The sequence below is a fragment of the Barbatula barbatula genome (genome assembly GCF_947034865.1).
Source record: "Barbatula barbatula genome assembly, chromosome: 2".
NCBI classification, from domain to species: Eukaryota; Metazoa; Chordata; class Actinopteri; order Cypriniformes; family Nemacheilidae; genus Barbatula; species Barbatula barbatula.
Genome location: NC_136767.1, coordinates 5,163,666 through 5,185,387, shown reverse-complemented (window position 1 = coordinate 5,185,387; position 21,722 = coordinate 5,163,666). Strand labels below are relative to the sequence as shown.

Below are 21,722 nucleotides of genomic sequence, written 5' to 3'. Positions count from 1 at the left end.
GGTGTATATATTGAGCTTTCATACATCATGCTTATAATAATATAAAATAGAAATAAAAGCAATATAATAAAATAGAAAATAGTAAAATAAAGATAATTAGGACAAATAGTGTGAATTTTAATATTGGGTTTATGTATATGGAATGCGATCTAGTATAGTCTCTGGCTAGTGTATTTTAATATACTAAACATTTCATTAGTATGTAATGCCAATATAAACAATGTACTACATTTCGAATTTCAAATGGAAAATGTATTCCTGTTGCTCAGCCGGTGACAATGGTGCCTGTAATACCAAGGTCATGGGTTCCACTACCCAAGGAATGCATAATAAATTAAAAGTTTGGTTCCAAAATGAGATAAATACAATTCAATGTTTTTTTATCGTGCATTCCATTTGCTATCAATCAAACTGCAGTTGGTTTGTTTTCAAATAGATACTGATAACTAACGCCATAAAACACAATAAAATCTTTTTTTTAGATCTTTTTAATCTAATTTTGGAACCAAACTCTTCAAAATATAAGATCTTTTGGCCATTTGTGAATTCCTCTAGCTAAAGTGGCAATTTAGATTGACGGGATAAATGATACAACAACCAATTCTACTTAAGTTACATGTAACATTTTACTTAAATAATGACAGCTAGATGTGAAAATGAAGCATGTGGCCTGGCTCAGGCGGAGATGAGAGCGCCTCCTGCTGATGAAGACTGGTTGTACATTAGCTTGAGATGCAGAGGCTTTCACGGAATCACCGGGATACAGCAGCAGCAGCATCCGCTCGCGACTCCGCAGGGCCTTCGGTAAGATCATCCTTTTACAAAGCATAGCTTCACAATAACGACACGCAACGATGGGAACAAATATACAGCGTGTCTTGATCACCAAATGCATAAATGAAGAGATTTTGTTTATTGCTTCAAAATGTGTTTACTTGAATAGCATCCACCGGATAGCTTGTTAGCAATCTTACGTGCGTTGTTCTCCTAAAAACAACAATATATTTGAAATGCATGCCATGTTATTTTAAATTCAGCATTTTTGCAATGTGATTTCAACTTTGACTATTATTCTGGTTGTGCTGTTTTTACAGGTAGTTGTGACATTCACGCTGCTCCTCGCTGTTAGATCACAGTAGCTTCTGCTGGAGTAGATTGCTGATCTTTGCTAGTGTTTTTTTAGAAGCATTAGACAAGTCTGATTCACAATGTATGAATTCATTTCTATTGCAGTAGCCATTGCAAACATATTTACTCTCTGTATCTCGATTAGAGTACATTGCTTTCATGTTTATCAAGGAATCATATGCATTTAAAGCAAAGGTCTAGAGAGGAACCAGAAGTATGCCAATAGAATGCACTGTATCTAAAGTTTGTTTTTAAAAGGACACTAAATAGACATGTTGCATTTACAAACACCAACTCAAATGTTTTCAAGAAAATGCATGCTGACAATGCACTATATAGTGTTTCAGAGAGAGCAGCTCAATGTAAATGTAATTGGATGTGCTAGGCAGTGTAGCAAGCAGTACATGTAAAACACATTATACATTTTTCGCACATCTTTAGTACTACAATACACAAAGGATACACCCACTAAATATATGCAATGATCAGATTATACACATACTACACACATTATTGCAAAATGTATTATAACTATGGAGGGTGCAACAGAGATGATTACTGTGTCCGGATATGGAGACCGGTTAATTTCGGTTAAAGGAATAGGAGTGGTTGTTTGCTTATAGTGTGGTGGATGGCGCAGGGATCCTATAGCCTGGGGGGGAAGCTGTCCCTCAGTCTGCCTGTGGAAGACCGGATGCTGTAGTACCATCTGCATGAGGAAAGTAGAGTTAACATTCCGTGGCTTGGGTGGCGGAGTCACTGATGTTCCTCTGAGTTTATCTCACTCATCGTCTGGTGTAGATGGTGTTCCGGGTTGAATTATCGAATTTCCGAGAGCATGTTAAGGCAGCATTACCTCCCAACAATGTGGGGAACAGATTGCACCACGCTTTGTGATTGTCCGCAGCGATGTTCCCGGACCAGGCGGTGATGCAACCAGTCAGAATGCTTTATAAAGTGGAGGACAGATGTAGAATTTTCTTTTGCGTCTTGGCTTTTTTAAGTTAAACTTAGGTTACTTGGGAATGAACTTTTGCCCTGATGACCTACATTGCCCTCTGTCTCTATTACATCACTTCTTAATTCCTATGAATGGCAATTTCAAGCTTGAAAAAGGTGAAATTTCTTTGTTCTGTTTAACACAAAAGAGGACATTTTGAAGAATGTGGGAAGCAAACAGTTCTAAAGCACTTTTGACCACCATCGTATTTTTTCCTACTATGATAGTCAACGTTGCCCAAGAACTGTATGGTTACGATCATTCTTCGAAATATCTTTTCCCGTGTTCATCAGAACTAAGACATTTCTAACTTGAGGGTGAGTAAATGATGACAGAATTATTATTTTTGCGTGAACTATCCCTTTAAATCTTATGACTTCGGAAGGTTATTCTTTTTTTTTCATTTATCCTTTTTTATTCTAACTATCGGTTCACCTTTAGTGCCAAGCAGAGTGCTCGACATATCCTTTAATGTACCATAAAGGTTGTGAAAGACATGGATTTGAAATGACAGTAAAAGTGAGTAAATGATTCACTTTTGGGTGAACTATCACTTTAACAATGTTTCTTCTCCTTTTCTAGTTACCGTTAGTTGTTGAGAATCAGAAGGATCACAGATGTAGCGAAAGGAGCATTGCGTTGCCCCTGCTGGTCCCTGCACTGCATGGCTTCACCTGCTGGTGTCTCTCATTGTGTTTCCATAACCCCAGTCCTGCACACCCTCATGCTGGGGTCGCAGGCCTCTCACAGACGGACCAATGACTGCCTGGATTGTTCTGCCTGTCAGCCTTTCTGCCTTCTCCATCACTGGGATATGGATTGTGTACGTATTGTAATATTATGATATTCATATGTATAGTCTCATGCTTTTATCTGTCTTTGGGTGTAATGTAAAGTACTGTACATACTTTTGTGAGTAAAACAGTAATTATATCATGTAAAAATAAACATTGCTGGTATAATTCCATAATCAAACAAGCGAATATACCTGTCGCAGGTCTGATAATATACTTTTTGGCCTACAGGTATGCTATGGCAGTAATGAACCACCATGTCTGTCCTGTTGAGAACTGGTAAATTGAATCCCAAATCATAATTTTAGTTAAGTTTAAGCTTCAGGATTTCATGCTTAGTTCTGTGTATTATAGGTCATACAATTTGACATGTACAGAGGAAACAGCAAAGAGGGGCTTTCCAAAGACCTGCTGCACACTTCAAGACATCCCGCTTATCAGGTAAATCTAACAGAATAAAAGTGAATTAGCATCATTCGATTTCACTCCTGTGACGAAAAGGTATTGTGAAAGACCAACCTCTGTCCCAATGACGGAATCCAATGGCGTGGTTAAAGGGATCTTGTGTTCTGCTTCTCCTCAGTGCTTCTATCTGAAGTTTTTTTTAAATGTAATGGTTACAATTTTGTTCAATTTACATTACTCTGTAGTTAAGACCGATCTGACTTCAATTTTAATATAAGTTATATGACATTTCCAATTTATCTGTTGACTATAGTTAATTTTATCTGTTAATCTTCATACTTTATTTATAGTTATCCTTTCGTTTGGGACCTGCTGTTGCACAGAGTCTCACGCCGGCCGAGTATGTTGATCTCGGGGTCACAAAACTGTCAGTTCTGATCTTTAGTCAGAGGTTTTCGTTTTTGAAAAGTTTCGCGTACATACGACAACGTTATCAAAACAATCCGCGTTTACGATTGTTTGATGGTTTATTGGAAGGCGGGCTTCCGTCGCTAAAGAGACCATACAATACAGAGCGCTGCATTTCACCTCATTCGTAGTGAAGAGAAGCTTGCGCACATATACAAACAAACAAACAAGATGGCGAAAAGTTTGGACATTCGAAAGTTTTCCTTCCATTGAAGCTTGTCAACAACGCCATCGACAAAGTTGTCCCACCATCTACTCGTCCTCCCGGGTCTGATCCAAAGGTGTCGTTTAAAAACCCTTCGTCGCTGTGAATCAGTGTTAAAAAACGCTGTTTCCGTGTAAACGGACAGCCAAATCGCAAAAATTGTTTTGCGCTTTCACTTGAAAACGGTCTCGTGTAAACGGCCACTCAATCTATCTGTAAACAAGGCTCCCTGAGAAAGCAACACCACTTAGATGAGTGCATGTTATGTTCCAAAGTAAAAAAGCTCTTGTTAGGTTTGAAGGAAAATGGACCCCTTTACCCATCGCACCGTGACCTTTAAAACAATACCAAACATGATGATCAAGTCTTCATAACATGACAATAAATGACATACACAGTATGAAAAGTGTAAGCACATTTCCAGTGGTTAGTGCCTGAAGATATGAAGGGGAGGGGGAGGTGTGATAAGAAGAGGGGGTTCAGTTCCTGGGCATCAACAACCCCCAAGCAGAGGGCAGGACATCATTCCTCAGGATCTAGCAAAAAATGGGGTTTTAATGTTTTGTGTCCCAGCATTACAAACAACCTTAGTTCTTAGGACTTTTCCAGCTGCCTTACATTTATCTGACATCTTTTTCTTTTAACAGTAAATGTGGTTGCTATCCACCAGAGAGCTGTCTCTTCAGTTTGATAGGCAATGTTGGCGCCTTTATGGGTAAGAATGGCTAAAGTCGCATTCGAAATTGACTCTATTGTTGCACAGATGTTTTTTTTATAATAAACAGTCTTCTTAAGTTAACTTAACATGTCAAGACAGAAGAATATGTCATTAAATATAAATAATAAGATATTCAAATATGTCACAGTTGATTTTTCCAGTACTGTTTACATTATTACGTCATGCTTATTCTTCCTCACATTCTGTCCCTGCAGTGGTCATGGTGTGCATGTTGCGCTATGCTCAAGTGATTGAACACAGCCACCACGGCTGGACCAACACAAGCGCTTTGGTGTCTGGGTGCATTAATGCCCTTGGCCTGGTCATGGTGGGCAACTTTCAGGTCAGCTGGCAAGAGTGAATTGATGACCTCAGTCCATGGTATGTGAATGTCAGTTGCATAACCGTTTCATTCTGTATATCTTTACTCAGGTCGATCATGCAAAGACTCTTCATTATGTGGGAGCCGGCGTGGCATTTCCAGCAGGTCTGCTGTTCGTATGTCTGCAGTGCGTTTTGACGTACCGTATAGCAGAGACGGCGCTGGACTACTGGATGGCTCATGTGCGTGTCGCTCTCTCAGCTGGAGCTCTGATATCACTTGTCCTCAGTATCCTTACCTATAATTTATGAGGGGTTCTGACCAGCAGTGGTCAGGTGTGTAAGACTTGATAGTGTTAAGTGCTGTGTACAGTTTTCTTTATACAAAATTGTGCTGACTATTAAGTGTGCCATTCATTTGAGCTGCATTTCTTAACATCATTCTTACTATTCAAGGTGGAATCTTCTTTGTCCACGAGAGCTTTATGTTACAGCATGCCGCGGCCATCTGTGAATGGGTTTTTACTGTGCTGGTCCTGGTCTACTATGGGACCTTCACCTATGAGTTTGGCACTGTCAACAGCGACACCATAATGGCAACCTTAATGAAGCGCAGTCAACATCACCATCCGGGACCAGGGGTCATCGTGGGGGGTATCGGAAAAGGTGTCCCAATGGGGTGTGGGGGCCGCAGCCTCAAATCCCCCGGTGGCAGCAGCACCTCCACACACCTCAACTGTACAGCGGAAAGCAGTGCCATGCTTTAAGGGTTTAGCGATACAGAATTCTCTCAGACCTCAAAACTTGTCTCAGACAGAACTCTTTTCTCATTTACACCTGCGACTCACAGATTGGTTAAAAAAACGGATACAAGCAATATAGAATTACTTTGAGAGCATATAGCAAGGTGGAAGGCTTGTTAATTCGAATCTAAAGTAATGACCAGTTGGTTGTAATTCTAGGGTTATTTGCACAAGGCTGTATTTTACATTACTCTGTAAAACCACGTAGACCCGTACAGCCCCAATGACCAGCACAAATTAATCCTGTGAATGCCAATGAATATCCTGCAATAATTAATCTCATGGTGCGTTCAAACACGGACAGTGATAAAACCCCTGGAATTCTGTAAATCGTAGTGGGTGATTCTTAAGAAATCTTGATTTTTCTATAAATACTTGCCTCAACAAAATCTTTCATTTTTAAACACTTTTCTTTCCTCATTACCACAACAGTCTAAAAATGTCATTATCATAGAATGTTTAGCTAAAAAAAGAAAAGCCATAATGCTTAATAGACATTAATAAAGTATATTCCAACAGGTCATATATACAGTATGACAAGCGAATATTAAACTTGCTAGAGAATTATAAAGAAATCTTTAAAACTGGCAGATACCTCCAACAAAATGAAGCTTAATGTAAAGAAAGATCTTTGTGTGTAAACAGTCCTGAAAAATGTTAGGGAGGTGAGAACATCAGTCATGGACACCACTATTCCTTTATTTTTGTGAGCATGAACATTCTGTCAGCTTGTCCTGTTATTTTCCAGAATATTTAAATTTCATTGAGTTTACAACATTACAACATATCATGCACTCAGACACTCGGTTAAGGTAATGACATTACAATTGCTTGTTCTGCTCATGTTGCATAAATGAGGTTCAATGATTTGGATCACATGGTGATGGAAAAAATACTGTTGGACTAAACGCCTTTTAAATCTGCTACAGATCTGCCAGCAATACCAAGACACTTGGCTAGACAAAGAAGATAAATGGCTAAACGTATCTAACCTTACTTCACCTGTCTAATCTGTAGGAACTGGTCGAGCCATTACTGTAGCGATAGAGAATGTATTCATTCCGAGTGTTTTCATCGCCTTTTATGATTACGCACAATATTGGCATGCCATCACTGTGGACTACGTATCTTATATTATTAGACAAAATGAAGTGGAAAGTGCCAACTCTTCAACTTCCGGCTGTACGGAATAGAATTTACAGTAAAAAAACTAATATTTAGGTTAATCTCTGTGTAGAGATTTTAGAGATCTGTATTTAAAAGCCAATTTCATCCAAGTGCTACACATTGTGCTTGATCCAAAAACTGCCTGCACAAATCTGTTGCATCCCAGGTGTTCTGGAAATGAGATCTTTAGTATTTTAAGACCAGGGCAAACCAATAATTGTTGTGTCACTTCATGTATGTTACCCATGAGCCATTGTTCCTGGACTCACTAGATCAAGTGCTAGGAGAACGCACCGTATATGTCTCAACACTCACTTCTTTTCAAGTTCAAAACCGAAATCTGCTTTAAATGTAATGCCATTTGAGGATTTAGATATTAATGGTAAACCAAAATTTGTTTATTATACTTCCTCTGCATTCACCACCAAAAAGTCATTCATTATGCACACTCCAGGTTTCAGGTCCAGTCTGTCATTTTCAGTTCTTATCATGATGTCAGGAGGGGCATTTTGGGGTAGTGTAACAATGATAAAGGGTATAACTCCTTTTAATCTTCATGCTGAAACGTTATTGAACGATTTACTGTAGGGGAATAATAAGTATTCTAGTGAAAATAAAATTCCCCATAACATCAGGGAACCAAGGTTCCCAAGGAACCTGAGATGTTTGTTTGTCTACCATGTTCCGTTTCCATTCGACCACTTAACACCGTGTCACGAGGAATTTTGAGATAATCAGTTGCTTTACATTTACATTTATTTTAAACATTTACTTTATGTAAATGATACAGAGCAATGGTTATGCAGAGCTGCTTCTAAATGAATGTCTTTAGCTAAGCAAATAAAATATGAGTACTGCACTGAGAGTCAGTAGTCAATAATATGAAAAGAAGACCGCTTTGTTAATAGAATCGCACTGTTAACTCTATTCTTCCTAGATATTTCATCTTGTATATGGACTGTATATGGAATACTCAGAAAAAATCTGAATGTCGGAAAACACATTGAATTTAGTGATCCCGAAATGTGAAATCCTCAATAATAAGCTGTATTTTGACTACACAGTACATTTGAGTTCGAAATATTGCTCATTCAAAAGCAGTATGTGTTATACATGTTATAGAAAACCATGATGGTTGGTTATGCGTTTTATTTGTTTATATTTTTTTCTCGGTAATGCCAGACAATAAAATGGTGCAATATTCAACTTTGTTAAAGTACTTGCAAGCAGGTATACCTCGATCAGAATCCTATAAAATCTTAGAAAATGTTGAGATCCTGAAGGAGCTCAGATAAACCGCATATATTTTAACCGCATATATATTTTGGTTTGTTTTAGGTTTTCTCCTGTGATAACTACTGCTTCATAATACTCAGACAATTAAATTACAGAGATGCCACAATCTTTCTCGGGTTCTGTTATACAGAGGTGCTTTTCCTTATGGTCCATTATGTATCTGAAGCCCTTATCACAAATAGATTTTTTGGGTCATAATGTAAGGACAGATTTTCTGAAAAATGAAACGGAGAATGAAATTGATCTTGTTACAGTTCATACAGCAACTTTCTGTTTTCTGTTATAACCCAATAATCTGCATGTTCCTTATCTTTAACAAAGGTTTGTTTTATGAAATAAAATTTATCTAATTTTCAAAGACACTGTTTGCTATGAAGGATGTTTTCTGCAAGTGTCAAACTGACCGCACAGTTGTATCATGTTTGATATAAAATTTAAATTATCATTCAAATAGCTTACTGTGTCTCTTAAGGGGCGAAATAAACACATTTTCAAGGGCATGTTTCCTATGACGTCAAGGTTATTCGATGTAGTAAATATTATCCCAAGTCTGTGACATGTTTTATATAAGCACTTGACAGGACAACTAGGTCTGACAGACATTTTAAGGGATTTTCTTGTTCCCAATTTTGACATTTTAGAATATTTATTTGAAAAACAATTATGAAACGAGACATTTCAGATCTTGCCCATGACCTCACCTACCACACTTGACCTTGAAATGTTCATGTTTTGTTATAATTAGTCAAATAAAATAATGACAGAAATAAACTGCAAATGCAAGTTTGATGTTAAATAACATGAAAAACAAATTGTATTTTACCAATTGGTGCATGGGGCCAAAATAGACATTTTATGGAATGACCGTAAGGGAGTTGTATTTTATATTGCTCAATGACAATCCTTACCTCCTGTGAGCTGTTGACACGAGAACCATAGATTGAGCCAGTGAGGTAAATGCTGCTTTAGTCAGGAAGTTCAAGTGAACCACACTTTGTCTTTCTCAAGTATTTGCGTTTTTCTGTTTAAGGTCATGGGAACATCAAGAACTGAAGCTGACCCCCGACATTGGATGATTAGTTCTGCTTTCATTGTCACTTTCTGACCGTTATTGCTACAGACATGAATGTTATTAATTTCCTTCTTGGGCTGTCCCAATATAACATTTTCTCTATACAGTATTATAGCCAAAATTGTATATAACTATTCTCAGATAAAAAAAATGTCATAGCCGGTTTGTCTGTTTTGGCCAATGAATCACATTCAAAATGCAAGTGTAGTAAGAGATTTGTTGTATTTAAGGCAAAATGAAAAACTAACAAACCTGCCTCATGCCATTGTTAGAACATTATGTTGGAGTGTCAACCAGTTTTACCATATGATTGTCGTGATCATGCCTCTCCTTGTCTTGGTTTTCGAGTCTTGTGGCAGGATCATGTCAGACCCATGTGTTTTACCTGGAGAAAGAGCATGGCATTGTTTGTTTTTATAATGCCATGCTCTGTCTCCGGTGTTGCTTGTTTCTCCGTTGTGGACCTGTGTGTACTGGCATTAAGCCTGTGTGAAGGAACATTGTTTTGTAGTTCTTTTGCCCAGCACATCATCTGCTGGATTTCCTTTGCTTTGTATATGGACATGCAAACTTCAAGGATGAACAATGGATGGCTAAACCTTTTTGTCATATTAAAACTGGAAGCTCTGAATGTGAAGTCAATTACCTTGTTGTGCTGATTTGTAGTTTATAATATATAAACAAAAATTATTTAAACAGATGATTTTGAGATTATGTAATAAGCAGAGTGTAAGGATGAAGTAACTACTATATGACGAGAACGTTACCAAAAAAAAGAGAGAAAGAGAAATGATGAACCAAAACATTCAGAAAACATGGGGAATAGGGAATAAAGAACAAAAAATGAACATTTAGCTATAATAAAACAACAATCACTGAACAGCCGTCTCACTGAGAACACGGCAAACAGACACTGGTCTTTCTTTATGATATATTTTTTCCAATGCATTTGTCTGGAGAAGAGTTTAGGTAAGGTAAGTGCATAATTTAAAGATTATAATACAAACAATTCATGACAGAAGATAGATTTTAATTCTTATTCAAATCAGTTTTCAAAAAGGGAAGTTCAAGGTTGGACTACTTGGTTTATTTTACTCAAGCATTTGATTAAAGTATTTTGTCAGCACTTACAGTATATCACTGAGGTTGACCCCTTGACAACAGTTAACAATTTTTTCACTTTCTTCCTAAATTGCAAACCATGACCTGTGGTATGAGTTCAAGAAAGGTTGTTACATCTGAGGGCAGTATAATATGTAATTTATATTATTTAATAAGCATTTGTGACATGACAGCACAAATTGAAAAGAAAGATACATGTACATAACCTTAAAAGTGCCCTTCCTTTAAATCCTCTTGTGTTTACATACCAAATATCACCACCTTGAACTTTCTTGGTATAGTCTTTTTCTGCTAAGCCTGTTTATATGACATCGTTTTGCTAAGAATGTGTTTCAAAAATGGCTTTGATAAAAACAATCTCCAAAGTTAAGATAAGAACAATTTAGCCAAGATGTATAATTTTGCATGACAATTTGGGCATTCTAAATAATGAACAGAAATTTATTTACATTGGCAAATAAACCAACATAATGAATATCAGCAAAACACTTTGCACCCACACACACATTTTACAGTAAAATAATTGTCTTCCAGTGGTAGGCCTATTCATAATCTTCCGACTGGTGAAATGTCTTCCACCCGTCTGCTGAAGTTTATGGATTTTCTAAATCACTGTGTACCTCTGGATGCCCATGCCCATGCCCATGCATGTCTTGGGTGGCAAGCATGGCGACCACCACAGCAAAAACAATAATGGCTGAAAGCACTACAACGATTAAAAGTCCTTTATTAGCCCGCAGGTACTCCATCATCCGCTTTTTTTTCGGATTTGCAGCTTTTTCCAAATCCTTACACTAAAATGAAAAAACTGTCAATATTTTGTCAGTATTTTAAACGGACTTGCTTAACACCACATTCCTTTGTAGAAATAACATTTCACAGAATTCCCTGACCTCTGAAGCACATGTTTATATTTTACATTTATAAATCAATAACTCGGTGACTGTCTTGAGTTGCTGTTGTTTATATTTTACATATATAAATCAATAACTCAGTGACCGTCATGAGTTAACGCAGACTTTGTTTTGGTAAAGCAATCTTGGGGTTACATTCTATTGTTTGACTCGAAGGCAGCACAGATGCTCACATACCGCGTTCTGCAGATGTTCAGCTCTCTGATCGAGATCCGAAAGGTTTTCTCCTCGTTTTTCTGCTTTTTTAACGTTTTCCAACATAATGGCTTTCACGTCGTCTGCCTCTTTCTGTGCGCTCTCAATTTTATCCTTAAACATAACACACGGATGCCTTTAAATTCAACTTCATGTTCATAATTAACATGAATGTTTTTAATAAAAATGTGAATTTTGTTTGTTTTATTTATTTATACATTTATTCTTGCTCTTCTTTAATGGGGAAGTTAAATTAAGCATCATAAATGTAAAGGCACTATTCAAGTTTTTTTGTGCGACTGTATTAGGCTACTTGCGTTTTCATAAAAACATTGCGTAACATTGCACAAATTAAATTGCAAAATGGTAAATATAGGAAATATTTCAGAAATGTTGGATGCACTGCTTAAAATTGTTTTTTTTTAATAAGTATTGAATAAACTCACCATAATGCAGCAGTGAAGTGAGAGCCGCGTCGAGAAAAATTAAAGGACAGTGCAAGGCGCCTCTCTCGCTGTGACAGTGATTCCTCTTGGCTTAGGGAGGAAGTAGAAATGATTTTCCTTCCACCAAAAGGCAGGTCTTTACCATTTTTCCCAGGAAACTGTGACGACGTGACCATTTCAGGAAAATTTACTCTAATAAATCTTTCTTCTAAGAAATCGTATTTTTCTATCCAGCCCAAAGCACCATGTGACCCAGTGGTAGTATGGGTTTCTAATGCTGATATGTTGGATTACATTTTGGAGAACTGAACACAACGTTTGAACACAACGTGTTGTATGAAGTGTAAGCATAAATAGGCCTACTGATAGATTTCTGACTTTTGTGTAGCCTACACACTATGACATTTCTCAGGGAAACTGTGTGTATAAAATATGTTTATAAACACGTTATATCCAATGAACTTTTTATATGTGGAATGTTGGAAGAGTGTTTGTAGGCTCTTTCGTTTTTGTTTTTATTTCACAGGTGTTCAAATGATACGCTTTCAAGGGCTCCACACTATCACACTGAGGACATCTGTAGGTCAAAGGTGAAAATGGAATGGAACTATATTATTATTTTAAACAAAATAGTACAACCAAACATTCCACACATAGAACTTTATTGTGGGATTTGTGAACATGCTTTGGTGTCTTTGTATTTTTCTTCAGACCAGTAATCCGGAAGTTGAGATGCATTAAATGCATTACAGTGCAGTACATCACATTGCATTAAGTTTACATGGTGGTAAAATGCACGAATAACTATATAAATACCCTGGACTCCTTTAGCTGATGTTGTGCTTTAGAGCAAGACATTTCACCACAAAACCTCTTCATAGGCAATGCACTTTAAACGTTGCTGTTGTAAACAAGACAATTGTGCAAATGTATTCTTTTTACATTTTAGATTTGACCATCATCAAGTCTGGTCTAAACTGCAGAGCATCACCACCTTTTCACTGCTGCTATTGCACTTCAACAGTAATCAGACGGGATGTTTTTTTTAAACATTTTAAAACCTGTAAAAACATCCGGACAGCCTCCATTGCAGCACCATCCCTATAGCATCAGCAGCCCCACCTCCCTCGCCAGAATCAGCAGCCCCACCTCTAAAAAGATTACATGTCCGGCGACGGATCAGGGTGATTTGCACACACTGTGGAATTCAGATATATCAAAGGAACTTGCAAAGGGTAAATTTCAGCAAAATAACACCTGTAATGTAAATGCATTAAAGCCAAAACTGGCATCTGCATTCACTCTAATAACCTGCGTTTGGAGTCTAACACAAATGAATAGCTGTGTTTTTATGAAAACCACCTTGTTTTATCCTGTATTTATTTTTAATGACCTAATGACAACATTTTATATTTTTACAGGTGTGAGGAGTGATGGAACAACACTCATGTGATTTCATGAACTGAACTGTTTCATGCATTATTATCATTATTATGATTTTCAGTATTGTATAGTTCAGTCATAGTAAAACTAAGCCACTGGGTCTAACATAAGAAGAGGAAGTTCTATTTTAAACCATAACATTTTTATTGCAATATTATGTCTTTATTTGGGTTTGAATGCCCATATTGTTATTTAATCTAGAATTGTTTTGTTGTATTTCTTTGGCGAATTACATTTCTCCAAGCTATTGGAACATGTCTGTACTGACAGATTTTGAGGTACAGCTTTTTTACTTCTTTGCATGTACCTCTTTAATATCTGTTGTGGACAGTTATGAAAGAATACAAAACTATGACAAAACATAAAGATTTGCCTAAACATTGAACAAAAATAAATTACCAGACTTGACAGCTACATTCTGTATTTATTTGTGCATCACTTCAGTTAGTGAATTGATTGTGGGTATTCATGTTGATGGTAAGTGGTCTTATATTTGCTGTACAGTTGTCTTGTTGTGTGCTAACCACAAACATTTCTTAATATAGTTTTGGTTTTATATAGTCATAGTCTCAATGCCATTTGTTTAAGATTTGCTTTGGTAAGTTTGCACCCATTTATGGTTATTTTTTAAGCAAGAAGGACTGAGAACACCATCAAAAGAATAAAAAAATGATTCAGATTTTAATTTGCTATCTTTAATCAGTCTGACATACAATCAGAAAGTGGTAGTGCTGCAGTTAATTCAGGCATTTCCTCTGAAAAGGTATGATATTGATAACTATACTTTTGGTTATAGTCCATACATTTCCAGTATGCATGAAGTAAATAAACATAAAATAATGCACGCTTAAAACATTTTAACGTCTGTCACTTTCCACAGTCAAATCCCACAGCCAGTTGCCCAAGAAGGAAAACTAGCAAAACCAGATAAAACAGAAGTCCTTCCACCTGAGTCATATGTCATTGAGATTACCCCAACACCATGAATCTCTGCATGTAGAGGAAATATTTATATATTACTTGACTATTGTTTGTTTATGTCTACCTTTTTTGTTTAAGTGTTTATGAGCAGCACTTGATGAATTACATTATTATTGGAATTTATTATATTGCACAAAGGACTCCTGGAATTTGCCGGAAATACGAGACAAAATAAATATCCATGTGTCTTGTTTCTTCAACCCTGACTTGTGAATATTGTGGGGTGTTGTAAATATTATGTATGTAAATATCTTTTGGTAAAATAACATTAAAATTATGTGTGAAAATAAGTGCTGTGTTCTTGAAGTATATTTATATTTTGTATTATATTATATTTATTATATTTTATGTACATATTGCTATACATTTGCTAAGTAAGGTTAATAGAAACAAATAAATCCAGCAACACCTGTAGGACAGTGGCATATGTGACTATTAAATTATACATTAAATAGTTTTATTAGGTGTTCACGTAATGCCGTTAGTCACAGACACACGTCTGACCATGCTAAAAAAATCTTGTGGCAAATGACAAATGTTAGTGAGTCAAAAATAACAACAAATATTAGCACTTAGGTCCAGTGGTTTAAGTCTACGGAAAGATTGTATAGCCTACATGTCTCAAAGTTCAGTTTATCTTTAATATACACTTCTCTTGCCGTGCGAAACAAACTGTATGAGTTCGGACTGTGCCTACGCGACGAGTGGATAGCTCGAGCTCCGCCCACTAGGTCCAGCGAGGGGGAGCTGGAGCTTTGCTCCACCCCCTTTGCTCAGACTGAGTGACGTTTGAAGGGGAGGAGTTCACGGATTCCCCACCCAATCCATGTAACATACGTCATTTTACATGGATAGTAGGGAGTGCATTTTCAGATTTTAACTAACGATTATGAGGACACACGGTTTTTAAAAAGTTAATTACAATCTATTTACAATCAACACTGCAATTTTCCTTGAAAAAAATTGGCATTGTGATTTTGTATTTCACTGGGACTTTAAAATGCATACTCTCCAATGAGCGTCAACCAAATTTGGTTATTCGACATTGATACAACACTAAATCAAACATCTTTGTTACAGTATCTGACTGGGACCATTCGAAACTTGATCCAAATTTCTAACCATACTTTTCTTTAAAAAAACCTCCCATATAGTTAACAATAAAGTCCGATATTAAATACACTTATTTATATTTAGTGAACTGTCTGACATCATACTAAAATCCGTAATATCGTAATATTTACATTTCCAATTACGGCCGCTAGTTGGCGAACGCTTCGCGCGCACCTTTGCAGTGTCAGATCTTGGGCGTCCAGAAGCACCGAACTTTTATCGTTAACAGGTTTCCGTGTTCCTAACATACCCGCACAATGTCAAAAAACGGTAATAACTCAAGAATAATACAGTTTATGGCTCCAGAGGAACGCCATCAGTTTGGAATCGAGGTAAATGTGCACAGCAGAAAATACAAACACCTGACAACAACCAGCGCTAGCAAACGTTTTACACGTGTTTAAACCTTATTTTTCTACAACGCAACTGCTCTTCGCAAACCGAACTGCATAACATGTGCATTAAAGAAGTTTTAACCTCAGCAATGGTGTCACGTTATCGTCCTCCAGAAATGACAAAGTAGGCCTATATTTACAATACCTATAAAACATACAGTATGGATGCAGTAGCGGATTAGCTTGGTTAAATGATAGCATTATATTGTCTAGCATTACATCACTTAGAATGAAATGAGAATTGCTTAAATGATCAGCAATGTGAAAACTGTATAAAGAAAGAGCCTTAGAGATTGTATTTTGTAAATTGATCCAATAATGTATCGTTTTAGACTCCTTACCAGCGTCTGGCTTTGCAAATGCAAGACATTTTGGGAGATAGAGGAATTCTCAAAGAGGTGATTCATACAGGAGAAGGCCCCCCCATACCTCTTCATGCTTCAGTTTCAAGTAAATATTATAGTCAAGTAAAGTTTAAATGATTCTTTTTTGTCATGTCGAAATTCAAACATTCTATTTGATCCACAGTTCACTTTTCGGGTTTCCTTGAGTACTCCGACATGCCATTTGAGACAACCATCAATCAAAGATATCCCCGAATGATGAAGCTTGGTAGAGGTAAGTTGGAAATTAAAGCAACACTATGGAACATTCGCTCACGGTGGTTGACAAGCGCAATTGTATGTTACTAGTGTCGTTTCTCCGTGGGAAGCACAATACACGTGAATTTGTTGACTAAGCTGATGGAACAGAAACGGTGGAACGAATTCAAAAACGTCCAGAAGCTCTTCCGCAGGCAGGGGATGGGCGGGGCTGTGTGTTTTCTGACCCGAACACAGAATTTACAGTGTATGGTTGTAGCTGCTCTGAGGCTGGTCAGGTAGCAGCAGGAGTAGAATTGGTCCGGTTAAGAGTTGTTCCACCACTGAAATCATTTGGAAACATTGTTTTAAGATCGAAAAACTACAAAGTGTTGCTTTAAATTCTCCTATATATTATGTCGTTTCTGTTTGTTCTATACCATGCCACTCAAACGAAGTCTTTCCTCAGATGTTACTTTGTATGGATTAGAGCTCGGCCTTCTTTCCATGAAGAAAGGCGAGTTCTCCCGTTTTCTGTTTAAGCCCAAATATGCCTATGGGGACCTCGGCTGCCCCCCGCATATACCTCCATTAGCCACAGTCCTGTATGAGGTGCAAGTGCTCGATTACTTGGACTCCGCACAAGTGGATGAATTTATGGATCTGTCTGTGGTAAGATGTAAAGAATTTAGCCTCTTTATTTTGTCGAATGCTTTAAATTAGTTTTACTCATTGAATGTAAAATGTGAACATTTTATTAGATTAGATCAGATTCATTAATCTTGGGGTGTGTGTTAACTTTAAAGTGGCCCTGCAACGGTGTTTCGTGCATTCTGACTTATTTACAATGTTAAATGTGCTGTCTTCTCATGCTTGACATGGTCAACTTGTCAAAATACGAGTTTGACGTATTATGTAGTAGTTCTGTGCTCGATACACTCCCCCAGCGTTCGTACAGAATCGTTACGGAACAACTTTTCTTAGTCCCTTATTGGACAATTTTCCCGGAAAAGCACCAAGAAGAGCTGGAGAAGGAGCATGTGCACATCCCTTTCAGTTGTGTGCAGGATTGAAAGAGAACTACGTTTGCGATGTTCAGCTTTGTTTGTCTGTTCTCTGCGTTTGGGTGAGGAACGTTATGTAAACGGTTGATATAAGGCTGGATTTGGAGATCGTCTGAAACTGATAGATGGAGCGTGTTAGGATGCTATTCTGTAAGTACTCAAAATTAACATGAGATATGCGGAAGCTCTGTGTGTTATGGCCACTTTAAAGAATCCAAAAGTCATTTATACAACAGTTGGCACACATTTATGAAGATTATTTCAAGACACTTGAGGCTTTTATCAGAAAATAAATATAGAAACATGGCATTTATTTTATATGTTTTGATTGTGTTGTAATTAATCGTTTCCCAGGAGGAGCAGAATGATGTCCAGCTGGCAAAATTGCTGACTGTGGTGGACACCCAACGTAACTTTGGCAACCTCTGCTTCAATAAAAAGCGCTATGAAGATGCAAAAGAGAGATACCAGCAGGTTTTGTTTTCTCTGATCTTTGACTGTCTTTTCTTTATTTTACCAATATAAAGATCAAATATGTCAATAGAAGATAACATACACAAGTTTGAATTCTGTCATAACTTACGTCATTCGACAAACTTTTTTATTATTAAAAAAAGAATAGCTTGTTAACAGTCTTCTTTTGTACTGAGTGGACGATAAAAAGATTGATATGAATCCGTGTATAATTTTCAGAAAATGTTATTTATTTAATTTGATCATAAGTAAAAAAAAACATATTTTTGTGTCTTCGCAAAATATTTAATTGGAATCTTAAAATGTAGACCGTCGCCTTTGGCAATTCTTTTGCTGATTCTTCTCTGATGATGTTTGACGCCTTTGGTGCACCTTATTTATAAATGATGGTACTGTTTGCAGTGGCACACTCTTTTTTTCTCATTCGATCTTACGTCTAAAGCGGAAATATGTATGTATAAACTACCAGTTCATGTGCAAATTAAAGCTGGTTTACTGAACGTGTAAACATAATAGAAAGATACTATTAAGTCATTTTAAACAGAGCAATAAAACAAGGGCATTCTGAATTTTCTATACCTTGAATAGTCACTTTGGATAGAAGTGTCTGCCAAATGCGTAAATGTTACTGATCTAAGATGGTTTTCTAGTAACATTCTCTTGGTCCATGGAACAGGCTGTGACAGTTTTGCAGAACCGTGTGCCCCTAAACGATGAAGAAAAGAAGCATCTTGAGGAAGTCCAGTTACCTTTCTTACTCAACCTCTCACTCACCTACTTTAAACTGGAGAAGCCCCATAAAGCACTTTGTTTTGGACAGAAAGCCCTGGCTATGAGCCCCCAGAACACCAAAGCACTGTTCCGCTGCGGCCAGGTTAAACCACTTGACATTTTCATGTTTTTAAATATATTTTCTCAGTTATACTTCACCTCAAAATGAAAATTCTGTCCTCCGATCTCATCCCCGCTTGTCTCCCATGATATTTATTTTCCCTACTCTGAAAGTAAATTGGGGATGGGATCTGTTTGGTTACTGACATGCTTCCAAATATGTGTCCATTAGAACTTTGTACAGGTTTGGAACAACCCGAGGGGTGTATAAATGATGACAGGATTTTCATTTTTGGGTGAAGTATCCCTTCAAACGTCAGACTATGTTCTTTGAGTAAAAGGATGTTGGTCTACGAAGACCAGTACATCTTAAAATGAAAAGGCTTGCGTGTTGTAACTTCATTTTGTTCACCAGGCCTGTTTTGAGATGAAGGACTATGAGAAGGCCCAAGATTACCTCATACTTGCCCAGTCGAGAAAGCCATTTGACCCTGACATCAATACCTTGCTGAAGAAACTGGCTCTGTAAGTCTGCTTTGCCTAAATGTTATGCTGAACTGTTTACGTACGTGAATGTTCAACAGAAGTAGGCCAAACAAATCTACTGATACTTTGCAGCTGCTACAAGGACTATTTGGATAGAGAGAGAGAGATGTGTTCCAAGATGATCTCAGGTTTAAAGCCAAAAGAAAAGTGAAGGTGTGTGCAAATCTGCGAATCCTGCCTACTATTTTTCCAAAGTTTCCAGATTGACCACAAGAGGGCAGTGTAAACCCAACAAAGTCATTTGGTGTAATTGATTACAGTTTGTATTACAGTGCTTTAAAGTAAACTAAGTGCACAACATTGTTCTGTTCACATTGCTTTGTTTAATATCACAAATTATATATGAATCAGATTTTTTTATGAATAACATTTTATTTGGATTTTTATTTTTCAACATACTTGTTCAGTTCTTTAGTGCTCTCCTTTGATCATCATATTCAGGTATACCTGATTGACATATATTTGGATATCTATACCAATTTGTTGAATATTTTAAGTATTTCCTAAGAACGTTTTGTTAATATTTCTTATTTTGTGCAGTACGTGTGCTGTCCTCATTGTTTAAAGTTATCACTGACTCCTCTGTGTCAGCACTGACCAGTCATTTTTCAATGTTAAAGTAAAAAAGTTAAAGTAATCGTGTAAACAAGTGTTTTCCTGACCCAGAGTTTGGAATTGTCCTTAGATTTGTACAGAAATAAACACTGATGCATAAGATGGAAATATACATAAATGTTGTTTTGTTTTTTGTTACGTAAATAAAAATGGGTGCTGGTAGGGGATTACTATTGATATGAAATATCTTAAGGTTGCCTTTTGATTTTGATGTTGCTTAGCATTCCGTGAATGCCCAGTTTTAATTGGGTAAGGGTTTTTAGATTCGCAAAAATAGAAACATTTCATAAAGGGTACAAGCAAGATTTTTACAAGTTTGATTACTTAAGCCTGGCGAATTATGCTTTGCTCAAGCACACAAAGGCTACAACAGACTCTGTATACTAGTTGACAGTCAACATCTTTTCTAACATTGCTAATAAGAACATAATATTATCGGATGTTGAGAGTGTGATATTAAGATTGTGTGGGAGAGAATGCATGTTATGTTAAGACGTTTACTGTGATTTTGCCAAGTAGAATGTGTGTCTTGATCAAAATACTTGTTTCGCCTGGAACAACAATGCTATAAATCACTAGGATTTAAGGTTAAGGTTAGATCTGGGGTTAGGGGCTTGAAAAACATTTGCATCAACCTACAATTTCCCACATATTTAGATGGGGTAACGGTTGGGATGAAGGGTCTGTTTGTTTGACAGGAAACAACATGTCCTACTTGAAAAAATCATGGCCACCCATACAGATGCAGAGACATTGAAGCACATTGGTTTGCGTACAGGCTTCTGCGTGCAAGATTGCAGCAGATTCAGATCTCCAAAATGAGCTGAAAGCTGTAGACACAAATAACCCAGTTGTCTGTTCCTGTCCTTGCATGCTTTAGACCTGGAGATACTTTATGTGTGATTGTATGTACAGATATGTTCATGCGAGAATCTGAATGGTGTAGGTGCTGTGATAAGATGATGTTGTCTTGTTGTCAGATAATATCACAGTAAGGATTCCATTGACTTCATTGATGCTTTTTCTAGAGAAGACACTGTACAAACAAAAAACGTACAAAAAATAAATTTGTTCAAGTGGTATTACTAGTACTGTTAAGTTAAAAATCACTTCCAGTCTACTTTATATGTACTTATGACTATAGTATACTTGACTTGTACTGATAGAAAAGTCTATATGGTTCTATGTAGATATACTAGTCATGTAGTGTTTAAAATTGTAATCGTGTATAGCCTTATGAATGCTTTTTTAACAAAGTTTAACACACTTTATACTTACAAATTGGAGCTTATATAGATACATGTCAGCTTTGGGGTGGATTAAATAACATAGACCTGATCTTTTCTGTAGACAGTGATAAGAATCCGCTCAAATCTACTTAATATATAGTTAAAGGTATGTTTCAAGCAAATTAGTACCTAAATTGAAACTGTAATATACTAAAAGTGCAAGAATAATATACTTAAAAGTACACGTGGTATGCTGTTCTTGCATAGCAAACAAAAAAAGTGGGCCAGTCTCTATATATTAAAAAGAACTTACAAGTATATTCTGACAAGTAGTGCTGTAGGCCAAATGGTTGTTTTTGGATTACAGAAATGTTGCATGCAATTCACAGGATGATT

At 36.8% G+C, this 21,722-nt stretch overlaps 2 protein-coding genes and 1 long non-coding RNA gene across 4 annotated transcripts; 2 read left to right on the top strand and 1 right to left on the bottom strand.

Moving 5' to 3' along the window:
• Window positions 1–658: 658 nt before the first annotated feature.
• Window positions 659–10,011, top strand: tmem150ab (transmembrane protein 150Ab). Its single transcript, XM_079474676.1, has 8 exons — window positions 659–804; window positions 2,711–2,951; window positions 3,154–3,201; window positions 3,277–3,363; window positions 4,648–4,715; window positions 4,934–5,061; window positions 5,151–5,328; window positions 5,496–10,011. Exons 2-8 carry the CDS (start codon window positions 2,887–2,889, stop codon window positions 5,804–5,806), a joined length of 885 nt encoding a protein of 294 aa, XP_079330802.1. The 5' UTR covers window positions 659–804; window positions 2,711–2,886; the 3' UTR covers window positions 5,807–10,011.
• On the bottom strand, window positions 10,011–12,399 carry LOC306904671. The gene is made up of 3 exons (XR_013787658.1): window positions 12,055–12,399; window positions 11,591–11,722; window positions 10,011–11,293 (listed from the first exon to the last, which is right to left on the bottom strand). It is a non-coding gene; the product is annotated as an uncharacterized lncRNA (long non-coding RNA).
• A 3,292-nt stretch (window positions 12,400–15,691) lies between these two features.
• Window positions 15,692–20,398, top strand: fkbp6 (FKBP prolyl isomerase 6). 2 transcript variants are annotated; one of them, XM_079485957.1, is made up of 8 exons: window positions 15,692–15,923; window positions 16,319–16,436; window positions 16,515–16,604; window positions 17,037–17,239; window positions 17,986–18,105; window positions 18,782–18,979; window positions 19,352–19,461; window positions 19,555–20,398. In XM_079485957.1, the coding sequence occupies exons 1-8, from the start codon at window positions 15,849–15,851 to the stop codon at window positions 19,631–19,633; spliced, it is 993 nt and encodes a 330-aa protein (XP_079342083.1). In that variant the 5' UTR covers window positions 15,692–15,848; the 3' UTR covers window positions 19,634–20,398. The 2 variants fall into 2 exon arrangements, with proteins under 2 accessions (XP_079342083.1, XP_079342084.1); XM_079485958.1 differs by having other exon boundaries at window positions 15,746–16,110; window positions 19,555–20,278.
• Window positions 20,399–21,722: the final 1,324 nt, after the last annotated feature.

Excerpts from the sequence above, each read along its gene's own strand:
- tmem150ab (XM_079474676.1), top strand. The coding sequence starts at position 2,887 with ATGACTGCCTGGATTGTTCTGCCTGTCAGCCTTTCTGCCTTCTCCATC. Across the intron at positions 3,202-3,276 it reads GTCTGTCCTGTTGAGAACTG|GTCATACAATTTGACATGTA; the intron begins GTAAATTGAATC and ends TGTGTATTATAG. Across the intron at positions 5,062-5,150 it reads TCATGGTGGGCAACTTTCAG|GTCGATCATGCAAAGACTCT; the intron begins GTCAGCTGGCAA and ends ATCTTTACTCAG.
- fkbp6 (XM_079485957.1), top strand. The coding sequence starts at position 15,849 with ATGTCAAAAAACGGTAATAACTCAAGAATAATACAGTTTATGGCTCCA. Across the intron at positions 18,980-19,351 it reads CACTGTTCCGCTGCGGCCAG|GCCTGTTTTGAGATGAAGGA; the intron begins GTTAAACCACTT and ends TTTGTTCACCAG. Across the intron at positions 19,462-19,554 it reads TTGCTGAAGAAACTGGCTCT|CTGCTACAAGGACTATTTGG; the intron begins GTAAGTCTGCTT and ends GATACTTTGCAG.